General features: G+C 39.7%; 1 protein-coding gene across 2 annotated transcripts; it reads left to right on the forward strand.

The window, feature by feature from the left end:
• The first annotated feature begins 144 nt into the window (after positions 1 to 144).
• LOC117260622 (moesin a-like) lies at positions 145 to 12,529 on the forward strand. Of its 2 annotated transcripts, XM_033632615.2 has the most exons (15): positions 162 to 276; positions 881 to 928; positions 1,144 to 1,227; positions 1,306 to 1,401; positions 1,565 to 1,687; positions 2,233 to 2,384; positions 2,487 to 2,570; positions 2,659 to 2,805; positions 5,527 to 5,623; positions 6,315 to 6,478; positions 6,611 to 6,741; positions 6,927 to 7,087; positions 7,537 to 7,629; positions 9,451 to 9,684; positions 11,099 to 12,529. In XM_033632615.2, exons 1-15 carry the CDS (start codon positions 193 to 195, stop codon positions 11,261 to 11,263), a joined length of 1,863 nt encoding a protein of 620 aa, XP_033488506.1. In that variant the 5' UTR covers positions 162 to 192; the 3' UTR covers positions 11,264 to 12,529. The 2 variants fall into 2 exon arrangements, with proteins under 2 accessions (XP_033488505.1, XP_033488506.1); XM_033632614.2 differs by lacking the exon at positions 881 to 928 and having other exon boundaries at positions 145 to 276.
• The last annotated feature ends 892 nt before the right edge of the window (positions 12,530 to 13,421 follow it).

The raw sequence follows: 13,421 nt of genomic DNA on the forward strand, positions 1-13,421 counted from the left end.
TTAATGAGTGACACACAGTCAAAACATAATTAAATTAAGATGAAAAGTCTTCACAGAAGATGAAGGGTTCCTCTCTATAATGTTGGGGGGGCCGAGCTGCTATTGGATTAGCTAAGAGAGAAGTATTTGGGAACAATACAATGGTCCATTCTCGTTCAGTATAATCCTTGTAGGTATTGCAAGCAGTTTCATATGACTCCGCAGAGAAAAGGCTACTACAAGCACCTCTCTGAAGAAGTGTTTCGACTACAGATTAAAAAACCACAAATGTCAACTGTAAGTAGCTACGTCTCTTTTTTTTTATCATAATTTTCACTGTGTTTCATATGTATTTGCAGCTGTAGGGATTCGATTGAATTTGTTAAACTGCTCTGTAATGCAAAGGCTTCAAGAGGGCATTAGTCCATAGTTCTTCACCTAAAACCGTCTCTGGTTTTATTGTCTGTTGTCACATTTAGTAGATGAACACCAGTGGCAAAGTTAAGCCATCTCTTCCTGTTTTCATAAATATCCGTTACAGCAGACAGTCCCCAGAGGATGTTCAGCAAGGCTTATAACTGTAGAAAATTATTATTATCATTACTATTACAGGCACTAATGAAAGCTCTGCCTTGTTTTATGAATCTCAGCAACGTATATGAGGAATGGCGCCATCAGTTTCTTCTCTATGCTGTTGTTTCGTTGTTGTTTTGTTTTGTACAAGTCAATCTGTACCAGCAACTGCAGATATATGTGTATGGTTTGGTAGGAATATTCAGAAATAACACTAAATGGGTGTCATTGTTTTTGACCCAGACGTTAATACTTATGCATCATAGAATGAACCCCATGTTCTCAGTTAAGTCTAAAATATACTGTGGGCTTCATTTTTTGATTGTAGTCCCCACCAACCTCTTGCGATTGGATGCTCCTGGTTGAACAGAAGAATGTAAGAAACACTCTTTTTGGTCATTTTGCTGTCAAAGAACCAAGAAATGTAGCATTGTTTCAGAGAGAAAACTAAATGATCACAGATTTGGTAGTGCTTTTCTTCACCCAGCTGTTGCTCTGCATGCTCCTTGATGCTTCTCCAGTGACACAGATGAATGAGCTGCAGGGATCTTTTTCCCTCCTGTGGCTCAGTGTGAGTGTTTTCTCTGGCAGATAAATGTCCGGGTTACAACCATGGACGCTGAGCTGGAGTTTGCCATCCTGCCCAGCACAACTGGCAAACAGCTTTTCGACCAGGTACGCAGCAGTGCATTACAGCCAAACAGGTGCTTTGGCAGACAAATGTGTGATCATGTTACTTGTTGGTATGTTTAGATAGTGAAGACCATCGGGCTGAGGGAAACCTGGTTCTTTGGCCTCCAGTATCAGGATAGCAAAGGCTTCTCCACCTGGCTCAAGCTGAACAAGAGGGTGAGGAGAAAGTTTGTGTCAACTTTACATCCCTTGATGGCATAACTTTTAAATGAAGATGTCATCATGCTTATGGTTATGCTTCTTCGTCAACCCATTGAGGCTAATTAGCACATATTTTTCTTCATTCCGGCATCCCTCTGCTGTGGGGTGCCGATCCCAGGTGACAGCTCAAGATGTGAAGAGGGACAACCCTTTGCTGATTAAGTTCAGGGCCAAGTTTTACCCTGAGGATGTCGCGGATGAACTGATCCAGGAGGCAACACAGCGCCTCTTCTTTCTGCAGGTTTGAGATGAATGCATACACCAGGACACTGATATTTTTGAAGGGAAATATGGGATGGAAATGATAGACTTTCCTCATCACTCGTATTCATTTTCTAATTAGATGGCGCCATTTTTTTATTTGTATGCCATAAGTAGTATCCACATCCATTTCTTAACTATTGATATATGCTAAAAGAAGTGTACAATAAATATTAAAACAACAATAGGAATTATTTAAAGGAATATGGACAAAGTGGATATGTGGTAATTAATGCTATCTTATGTAAGTGCAGATGCACCTTGCAGATGCAATGATAACTAAGGTATCTCAATCAAAACAAAACCTTAACGACCAGTGAGGGTTCCACGATGACTCACGCAGATCCGATTAACCCTCATCGGTCTTTCTTAGGGGAGTGCATGCACACAAAAAAGGAATCCAGGTGCAGTAAATAAACACCAGAACACATAGGAATTGTCTCTCACCCTTACACATACAATATCATCAAACATTAGGGATTTATGTGTTAAAGTAGATCTTTCTGTCTCTCTTCTTTGTTTTAGATCAAAGAATCCATCCTAAATGATGACATATACTGTCCACCTGAGACTGCGGTGCTCTTGGCCTCGTATGCGGTTCAGGTCAAACAAGGAGACTACAGGAAAGACTATCACGTACCGGGATACCTCACAAGAGAGAAGCTGCTGCCACAGAGGTACTGATTCCTGTGGTTCTGAGTGTTGATCAAAGTTTAACTTAATTCTGATTTTAGTCATCTGAATTCTCACTGGTGTGTCGTCTTCACTGATAAAACCAGGGTTTTAGAGCAGCACAAGCTGAATAAAAACCAGTGGGAGGAAAGAATCCAGGTGTGGCATCAAGAGCACAAGGGAATGCTGAGGTACTGCAGACTTTCTTCAAAAAGTCTTGAATGCATTTTTTTTTGCAACACAAGTGTTCTGTAACTTATTAATTACTCCATCCCACAGAGAGGACGCCATGGTGGAGTACCTCAAGATAGCCCAGGATCTGGAGATGTACGGGGTCAACTACTTTAATATCAAGAACAAGAAAGGATCAGAGCTGTGGTTGGGAGTGGACGCGCTGGGGCTGAACATCTATGACAAAAAGGACAAGTAGGTCGCAATTTAAAAATGTATATGTTTTTGACAAGCTTTTCTTGAATCAGTTCTCCTGCATGTTACTTTTGTATGACATTCATGGTCCTCAGTGGATGAATCCTACTAACTTTGGTGACCCCCTGGCCTTTCATGTAGCATGACAATGGGGTTGACATTTTTTATGTGTGTCTCAACATTTAATTGTCGCAAAATGTGGTACAGATATCCATGGTGAAATATCTCAATGACTAGAATAGAATAGAACTTTATTGTCATTGCACATCCAGTATACAATGAAATTGCAGTGCTTCTCCGGTCAGTGCAGTATTAAATATAAATGTTACAAAAACTATACACCGAAACGAAGAGCTAAGAGCCGCTGCGTCCATGCGCGCCGCCATCTTCCCACACTGGACCTTTGTCTTACTGATGGATTTTCATGAATTTTCATGCAGACATTCATGGTCCCCAGAAGATGAATCCCCCTGACCTTGGGGATTCCCAGACTTTTCATTAAGCACCATCAGCAGGTCAAAGTTGGCACTTATTCAGCAAAATGACATAATATCAAGTCAAGTTTTCCGAGCAATATACTGTAGCTTAATGACTTTGGTGTTCCCCTTACTTTTTGTCTTGCTCTAACATCAGGATAAGATTTTTGAGTCAAAGTGAGATGTGTTGACAACTCATTGCAACTCATGCCATCATAACATTTTGGACAACATTCATCTCCTCCACAGGATTGACTGTACAGTCATGGCTTTGGTGATCCTTTGATTTCATTTATCTATTAATAAGGACAAATCAGAGTAATCAACATTACTGTAAATGTACCAGTTTTTCAGATGGCTAATTTTCAACTGTAGTCCTTCTGCCAGATGTTTTGAAACCAGAGCAACAGGAAACAGGAAACATTAATTCAGTAATACATCAACAACATCCAATATTCAGTACATGTAGCCATGCAACCCAGCAACATGAAGCAACAAAACAAAACCAACAGTACTGTTTATAGCCTTTTTTATGCATGCAGACATGCAGAGCAACAAAAAGCAATAAGACACACATAAAAATACAACAATCATAATGAAGGTCTTCATAAAAAAAAGTTAAACGATGCAGTTACAAGTTGTTAAATTGGTTATATGACATGACAAACATATACCATGTAGCACAGAATTAGAAGACAGAGAAGAGTACAGAAGAGCATACTTGATTGTTATAAAATAGCCTGCTTGTAATTATTGCATACATTCCCAGATCAACTATAACAAGTAGGGCACTTGAAGAGCACTGACCTCTGCCAAGGCCAAAGGCCCTATCTCACAATGTTAATGAAAGTGAAAAAATAAATTGCATATCTGCCCTGTATTTCAGATCCACTCCAAAACTGAACGGGTTCTTGTAGCCATGCTACACCCTTACACCAAGTTTCATTAAAATCAGTTCAGTAGTTTTTCTATTACCCTGCTAAAAAACAAACAAACAAACCAAACCAAGAACATGACCCTCTTGGCATTATAACCTCCTTGTTCGACATAATAACGAAATTACCATTTGAATGAAAATGCTCACACCTGCCTTTCCAAAAGTGAGGCCTTTGTGTGAAGGTGTAACAGGTGGAACAGTCTCTTATTTCAATTGGTAGGGTGTCCCACAGTTGAGATGCTATTACAAAAAAAAAACATGATTGGCTGAGGGAGCTGGATCTGTAAGGGAATACGTGGTTCCCTCTCAGTGCAGATCTCATATAGGTCTGTTGTTTAAATCTCCACTTCAAGCAGGTGTCAGTGTATTTCATTAGATTTTCCCAACCAAGGATGTCAAATTTATCAAGAATGTTGTAATGATGGTACGTATTGGTTTTTCTGTGTAACACTTTGAGAGCCTGCTTGTACTCAGAGGAAATGGACTGAAGTATTGTAACTTTCCCTTGAGTCCAGCTTGTCATGCAGAATGTTAGTGGGAGATAATCATTCCATATTGTTTTGCCGTTGTCATTTTTAGGTAGCTTCTTATATACCTAAGATTAGCCTGACACATAGACTCACAGTGCCTTTATAAAAAATATACAAACAGGCTTCTTAACATGAAGAATTGAGTGTGAATCATTAAGTCATTTATGCATCTGTTTTTGTTGCACTGAATTTAGAAGCTGCTTGTTCTCCCAATCCCAATCCTGCTCGAAAATGCAAGTCTTATTAGGTCTTAAGGTGTGCATTGAAAAACTTTTCCGTTTCAGCAGATGGACATGAAAACAGCCTTCAGCACACACAGCATTCTGCAGATTGAAGTTTAGCAATAGGCAAAGCAAAAATGTGTTTCGAACAGTAAGCAAGACATATTTTTAGCAGGCAATAGCATTCATTTTTCTTCTAGTGCTACCATCAAGTCAAACTTTCAGGATGCAACTTTGGTTTCTGACCAAATACCTGTAGAATTAATGGCATTCCCATCATAGCTAATGGAAATATTAGCATGCCATCATATTTTACTAAGATTGAGAACATGTAAACCTGCATAGCATCAGCACATATGCATTGCCACTATGAGTATGTTAGCACACTGATTTTAGCATTTAGCTCCCCATACCTAAGTACAGCCTCACAGAGCTGCTTAACTTTAATGTTTATTTTCTTTGTGTCATAATTATGTTTTAACTGTGTGTTAAGACCATAATAACCTCTGTTAACTTCACCATAGACCTTGATGGTAAACCCTGCCAATATTTTACAGGATGACCCCAAAGATTGGCTTCCCCTGGAGTGAGATCAGAAATATTTCCTTCAATGACAAGAAGTTTGTCATCAAACCAATCGACAAGAAAGCTCCGGTATGCAAAATAAAAAATACATTTAACTTAATAGTGGTTTATCTGCAGCAGCTACAGTTTCTATGACATATATCATTACATGTACTTTAACACAAGTCACACAGAAAGGAGTTTTGTTTGTGGGAATTGTGGGCATTTTACCACATACCTTAAGTCAGACTAACAGGATGCCTTTTTGCGCAGCTTGACGGTATGTTGAAGTGTGAGCTCATTTAAGCTCAAGTCATGGATGTTTGTGAAGTCTAGTGCTAAGAGTTTAGCAGGGCACTCATTATCTTAGCATTGGTAGTTTTTTGTGAAAACATTTTCACAAGTAGATACAAGATCCCACAAGTACTTCTTCAAGGCTATGACTATTCATACTCTCTGTGGCGATAAACAGGAGATGTGACAGAATCTCATATCCTTCTTACTGGCGAAACGACCAATTTGGCAAATGCATAAATTATAGCAAGTAGAGTAATGAGAGCAGCTGCTACTTGATCTCACTCACAAACATGAATTTAGCCTCACACTTCAATTTGCCTGTGTGCACATACTTCAGGAAAGCATCCAAGAGTTCAGAAAAATTAACTAAATTCTCCCAAACAAAACTCTGCCTTTAGGATATAAACCCATTCTTCTCTGTGAAACTGATGTGAGATGCTACTTGTGTGTCATAAATCACTGATTGCTTATTTTTCTGCTAAAGGACTTTGTTTTCTACGTGCCCCGTCTTCGCATTAACAAACGTATCCTGGCATTGTGTATGGGGAATCATGACCTGTACATGCGTAGACGTAAACCTGACACCATCGAGGTGCAGCAGATGAAGGCCCAGGCCAGGGAGGAGAAAAACAAGAGGCAGATGGAGAGGTAAGAAAGGAAGACATAATGAAGGCTGTATTTTTTTTCAAGTTTACAGTGTGTTCTCTCTGCTTTAAGAAAGAACTGTCAGGAGATATAGTTTTTTTTCAGATGTGTATTTATGCACAATTCTCCTGTCAGGGCTCTGCTCGAGAGTGAGAAAAAAAAGCGAGAAAATGCTGAGAAGGAAACAGAGAAGATTGCTCGTGAGACCATGGAGCTGATGGAGCGATTGAGACAGATTGAAGAGCAGACAAAGAGAGCTCAAGATGGTCTGACAACCTTCTGAATACAAATGTTTCTCAACTTGATTTTCATTTTTTCTGTTTAAGAACATCAAAAGAATGGCTGAGTATATTGAATATTTGTGATTTTAGGAAATCTTCAAAGCACATATACTATGCGGGCATGTCTGGGCATATGTGGATGATGATTTCTGCGCACATGTGTGTTTCAGAGCTGGAGGAGCAGACTCGCAGGGCTCTTGAGTTAGAGAAGGAGAGGACAATTGCTCAAGAGGAGGCTGAGCGACTGGACAAGGACCGCAGAGCTGCAGTGGAGGCTAAAGCAGCCCTGCTGTATCATTCTGAAAGCCAGATGAAGAGCCAGGAAAGCCTGGTACTCACAAAACACACCTGCATGCTGAGTTTGATTAAATTCTAATTGAATTGATTAAATTATAGGGTAGATTCATTCAGATTCTAAAAATGGAAAAACTGGTTGCTGTAAAGTCATCATTCAGACAGAGACCAATTTACTTTATTCCCGTGATCAAAGATTCATTATTGTATATTTACATATATTGATGAAGTCCACCTCTACACTAAAAACTAGTAATGTATTGATGTCGCAAATTAAGCTTAATAGTAGATTTATTATTCACATTTTTTGCTGATTGAATAGAAAGGCAATTAACCTGAGCCGTGATGCTGCATAACATGTACGCGCACACGCAGACAGACACACACATTCTCTCCAACACACGTGCACCCACAGACAGAGAGCACAATGACCTCAGATCAGGAGCACTCTTAACTCTCTCCCCATTTGTGTGTGTGTGCATATAGGCCACTGAGCTGGCAGAGCTTACCTCTAAGATCTCCCAGCTGGAGGACGCCAAAAAGAAGAAGGATGAGGAGGCGAATAGATGGCAGAAAAGGGTGAGAATTAATGAAAGAGCCACGAGCGAGATAAAGGATGATTCAAACATAAGCAAAGAAGGATGTCTGACACTTCTAAGTGTTAGCCCGGGTGAAGTAGAAGCGAAGCATCAACCTCAGATAAGTATATCAGTAGACTTTCAAATTGTCATTGTGTCAATTTTATGGGTGTCACTGCTTTATCCCAGACAGCAAACCTCAGCCCTGCGAAGCCATAGTTGACTTAAACAAACCATAAAATGCATATACTTCCTATTAAGTGATATGTCTTCTGGTTAAAAGGGTGACATGAGCAATGCAATCTGACTGCTCCTTAGGGAGATGATTGTCTTCACACTGAATACCAAAAATGGCTGATCTGGATCAATTTTTCATTTCAATTTTATTTTGGAAAGGGCTTCAAAAATGGAGAACCAGTAAACTGAGGGACCCGGGCAAGACTAGAATATATAGTGTTACAGGTTAACTTTAACATCTATTACAAGAATCATCGGCTGAGGGGTACATCTTTCGGAGTCTGACTTTAGACAGATGAAGTCTGCGTACCACTTCGAACTGAATCCAGCAGTGTCGGTTCAGGGATTGATGGAAATGAGCCCAATCTCGAACCTGTTAATATCCATAAAAAAAAAAAAAAAAAAGTGTCCTCGCTATATCAAATTTAGCTCTCAGCTGATCTAATAATTGTATATTTATTTCGATTTATTTTCTATATTTATGTATTCTCAGGGACAGCATCACTGTAAATGTGCCGGTGTTAGTCAAAAGGCAATTGTCAAATGTTGTCTCTCGGCCCGATGTTAAATTGCACATTAAATCAACAAATAAAACACACAACATATAAAGTTTGAATTAGAGAAAGCAAAACATGAACAGCTAAACAGGATCAAAAGCATAAGCAGTAAGGCAGCGTCATGCAGAATAGAACATGTTTTGTTTAGCAGACATTCAGCAGAAGCAGTTAAAACATGACAACATAATATTACATTATATTACAAAAGACGGATCAAACTAGAAGGGGCAAACAAGAGCAGGCAGGAAAAGCAAGCAGTGACTACGTATGATGTCTGGTTGTTTTTTAATTTAAAGATTTCGTGCAAAAAAACGGTAAGAGTTTAGTCCAAAATGTTTCCTCCTTGGGACAGCTATGTCTGCTCTTACTCTAGATCTTTTTAATATATCTCCAGCATTTTTTTTGGTAGGTGAATGTAGTAAATGGAGGAGGAGCTAATCCACTGATCATTTTAAATATTAAACAAGCATTGTGAAATTTGATAAGAAGTTCTCAGCAAATGAAACCATATCTAGGAATTATATTACACTGATGGTAGCTTTTAGGTTTATTGGGCTGGGCCTTTGGATCTTGTTTACATACAGATTGTACAGGCTTTAATATTATAGATGGTGTTAAGAGGCCACGTGGTTATAAAGTAGCTTGTATGTGAGAAAATCACACCATGGAAATAAATCTTAGCATCTTCAGCTTTCATCTGTTTAGGTTTTGCAGCTACTTGATTTACTTGTTTTTTAAAGCACAGAGTTGAGTCTAAGATGACACTGAGATATCTGATGCTGGAAACCACTTGTAAACTGAGTGTTGCATACCCTTATTTCAGTTTTCTAATGCATGCAATGCTGACAAATGACTTTAGTCACAGAAGACAACATATTTGAGAAATGTTGCATTTAATATTGAAAATAGCTTCACCAGGAATTCAACAGGACATTACCCAAAATAAAACAAGTCATTGTAGTTTTGGTGTGATTTATATATCCGTTCATGTTTAGGGATAAAGAAAAATACTATTTCTATTTCGACAGGCGATGGTGGTAGAAGCTGATTTGGAGCGAACCAAAGAGGAGCTGAAGTCTAAACTTATGGGTGTCCACATCCAAAATTCAGTCCACCCTCATATGCACGAGCACGATGAGACAGATGAAAGCAGTGCAGAGGCGAGCGCTGAGCTCACTTCTCCCGGCATGGTCCGTGATCGCAGCGAGGAGGAGAGGGTAACAGAGGCCCAGAAGAACCAGAGGCTGCAGAAAAACCTCAAGGTAAGGTTAAGTGAATATAATCAAATTTCCTACTTCACGGCTTTGCTGTTCTCTTACTCACCGGCAGGTCAGAGGTCATGTTCGGCTAGAGATTAGCAATCCCTGGGCTGTCCTGCAACTCTAAGAGTGCAGACAAATGAATCGGAAAAGGCCTTCGATTTTCCAATTCAGTGGTTCAAGGTTCAGTAAATAATGCGGTCTATAAATTAGGAGCCACTCCAGCTGAATGCAAAGGCCAATGCATCATAGCATCAGTCTGCAGTTACTCTTAGAGCCTCTAGATGATAGCGGCAACTAAACAAGACTATGTTGAAGCACCCAATGTGTCTTTCAAAATATGAAGTATTTCACATCACATACATTTTTAGCCACTTTACTTAGACTTTACTAGAGGCATGGCTCTATGTCAATGGTCTCTTGGTTGGACTGAAATATTTCAATGACCCCTGGATGGATTGCCACAAAATTTTATACAGACATTCATGGTCCACAGAGGATGAATACTGCTGACTTTGATGATCCCCTGACTTTTTTTGTGCCACTATAAGGTTTATTTTTCTGGATCACAGTGAAATATTTTTAATCTTTTAGGGCTGTACTTAATACAGATATTCAAGTATTCATTTCTGTTTTCCATTTAGAGTTTGAGAGTTTGAACAGGGTTTAGCGGGACATTCAGGGTGACAGTGACATTCATGTAAACAAGCCAAATCAGCCCTTCAAGCTAATGAATGTTGACTGGGCTAATGATGGATCGGACATGTGCAACAGCATTTTTGCCGAAACTAAAAAAAAAAAATCAAACAAAAGCCAGAGGCTATATCGTATTTACTTGCTGGGAACTGTAAATTCACCACTTATAAGCAGAAGGCAGAAGATAACATCTCTGAGACTGAGTGGGTGAATCCTCTTTGCCTCTGGCAGCTGCCTCCGTCTCACTCAGACCTCAGTTTGTGGTTTGGGAATCACATTTTTGTTGCTGTTGTGAGCTTTTTAATATGTTTTCTTACCATCACTGTGCTGCTTGTTGACCCCGTCATATAGAGGTTTTGACTCTGCTGTAAAGATGGCAGCTTAATTGCCACCAAAAATTGTGTGTCACCTAGAACTTAGTGCAAACATTGTTGCAGGTACGTTATCATTCTTTTCGTTTCATTCAAGTCACAAATCTCATCCAGACCGAGCCCCATAACAAATGAAATAAAAATTGGTCTCTATCTCACAGCCAAAACAAGATGTTGCATAGAGGACTCAACACAAAACTGGACTTAATAACTGTGGACAATAGATTGTTTTCAGATGGGGATTGTGGGGAGTACAGGGGTGGCAGGAGAGGGGCAAGGCTTCTGAATAGGCTCCTAAAGACTCTCGGGAAAGAGGATCTCATTCACTGTGTGTTTGTGTTCTCTTTCAGTTCCTGAGCACTGAGCTGGCTGGAGCTGTAGACGAGAACAAAAAGACCCTAAATGACCTGATCCATGCTGAGAATGTGAAGGCGGGCCGTGACAAATACAAGACCTTACGTCAGATTCGTCAGGGCAACACCAAACAACGCATTGACGAATTTGAGTCCATGTGAGAGGGGCTGCTATAGGCCCACTCACACCGAAGCAAGATATGGATAGATGATGAAATCGGCCATGTTGAGAGATTTTTAGAAGTGTAGATGCAGATTATTACATAGGTATAATTAACCTCACAGGTTGAATATGTTGGCAAATGATGCTGTTATCACCTTTAATGTCCATGATTTTAATGCCATTTCATCTGGAAACAAGTCATCAGTAAAAACTGTTGAAAATACATTTGCAATCCACGTCAGTGCTGCAAACACAAGCATAATCCATGCTGTCATTCATGAACAGGTTTGCTGTTGTCCTTGTCAATCTAATTACATACAGCTTCAATTTCAATATGCCAACTAATGAAAACTTTACTGAAATTGATTAATGGCACTTACATCTAAATGTTAAATTCTCTATTCTTTATCACAGAAATAAAAATACACAGAAACGTCATCAGTGCGTTGTTTGTGCATCCATATGTATGAGAACACATCACCTTCACTGTCTAATGAGGCAAACTGTCCAAAGCTATCATTAAAAATAATTATTACCCATTATCAAGCTCAAACAGATGTTTGTCTATCCAGTATAATTAAAACAGAAAATAACAAGTTACATAGACACTGATGTACTCCATACTAGCTGCACCCCCAGCATTTTTTCATACGGGTGGCAGGAAGGGGCTACTGACACCAAAATAAAAGCTGACACTGACTATCAGGAATTCAATTATGCTGTTAAAGTACATAAGACAGTTGAAAACGATGTGAATATGGAGAGTTAAAGGTCCTGTGCGTAGGATTTAGGGAAATCTATTTGCAGGAACGATATAAAATGTTTATAATTGTGTTTTCATTACTTTACAATCCCCAGAAAATAAGAGCTGTTGTGTTTTGTCACCTTAGAATAAGCCGTTATATCTAAATACAAAAGGGGTCCTTCTCCATAGAGTCTGATATGATGTTCTACAGTAGCCCAGAATGGACAAATCAAATACACTCCAGACAGGGCAATTCACATTTTTGGCGTTGGCCACCATAATTCTCCTATATGCTTGGCACACAGGAGAAGTGGCTGGATGCCATTAAATCCAACACACTGGATCTTTACGGTATCTCATACTGATATACTTAGGTTTCTTATTTAGCCAATTATTACCAACTATGTGATGTGCACAGGCTAATAGCAGTTACTTAACATTTTGAGTTCCACAGCAATCTTGTTTTAATGTGTCATGTATCTGTATAATTATGTTAATAATAAATTCATTGTTCTTCAAATAGGCTGGTTGTCCTTTTTCTTAGAAAGACAAATATACAGCTTTAATCTGCAGGATTGGTTGTCAGGATCAAAACGTCTACTTGGAACAAGCCTTTTCATGTTGAGATGAGACTCATGGGTAACCATTGAATCCATTTTAATTTGGGTATCTTGATGTAAGAGTACAAGGGACCCCTTTGAAAATGGCCATGCTAGTTTTTCCCTCGCCAAATTTCTACAAAATTTGGAGCATTATTTAGCCCCCTTCGTGACAAGCCATACCAAGGTGGTTGGTACTGATGGAAATCTTAGGTTGTCTAGTTTCATTAAATTAAGTTAATTTGTTAATTTAGGTTCGGAAGCAGGGCCACGCCTCAACCACACCTTGAATTATCTGCCAAGCCTACATATACCCGGTCAACCCATCCTGCTCTGTTTGTCTCAGATTTTTCAACCCACCCTCCCCTTCCCATCCCTTCATCCATCATCCTCCCTACCTTATACCTATCAACATTCCCTCATCCTCTCTTCCCTCATCTTTTCCTATTCAGTCTGGTGCATACCTCTCCCAAGTCTCATTCTAGGTACCATCTGCAGGAACCGGAACCCCCACACTGAGCCTCCCTCTGCCCGATCTCCAGTACATCCTCCAACAGTGCCGGAAGCGGGGGGGGCCAGGGGGCCATTGGCCCCCCCACTTTTACCCTCTTGCCACATTATTTTTAAGCCAAATCAAAGGTCCCTATATTACATTACTTACGGTAAAAAAGACTTTCACTCTTCACTTCCACTCATATGTAGGTAAAATACAGGGAGGGGCCATAGAGAGAAAGATACAGCCTCCAGCAGGCACTCAATTGTGTGCACCTGTTACTGCCTCACCAGCCCGGTAAAGCCTCGAGCATCCTCGGC

Source organism: Epinephelus lanceolatus, chromosome 7 (genome assembly GCF_041903045.1).
Source record: "Epinephelus lanceolatus isolate andai-2023 chromosome 7, ASM4190304v1, whole genome shotgun sequence".
In the NCBI taxonomy this organism is placed as follows: domain Eukaryota; kingdom Metazoa; phylum Chordata; class Actinopteri; order Perciformes; family Serranidae; genus Epinephelus; species Epinephelus lanceolatus.

Bases quoted from the DNA above. Each gene is read 5' to 3' on its own strand.
- LOC117260622 (XM_033632615.2), top strand. From the start codon at position 193: ATGACTCCGCAGAGAAAAGGCTACTACAAGCACCTCTCTGAAGAAGTG. The intron at 2,385-2,486 runs GTACTGATTCCT...TGATAAAACCAG, and splicing joins GAGAAGCTGCTGCCACAGAG to GGTTTTAGAGCAGCACAAGC. The intron at 2,806-5,526 runs GTAGGTCGCAAT...AATATTTTACAG, and splicing joins ATCTATGACAAAAAGGACAA to GATGACCCCAAAGATTGGCT.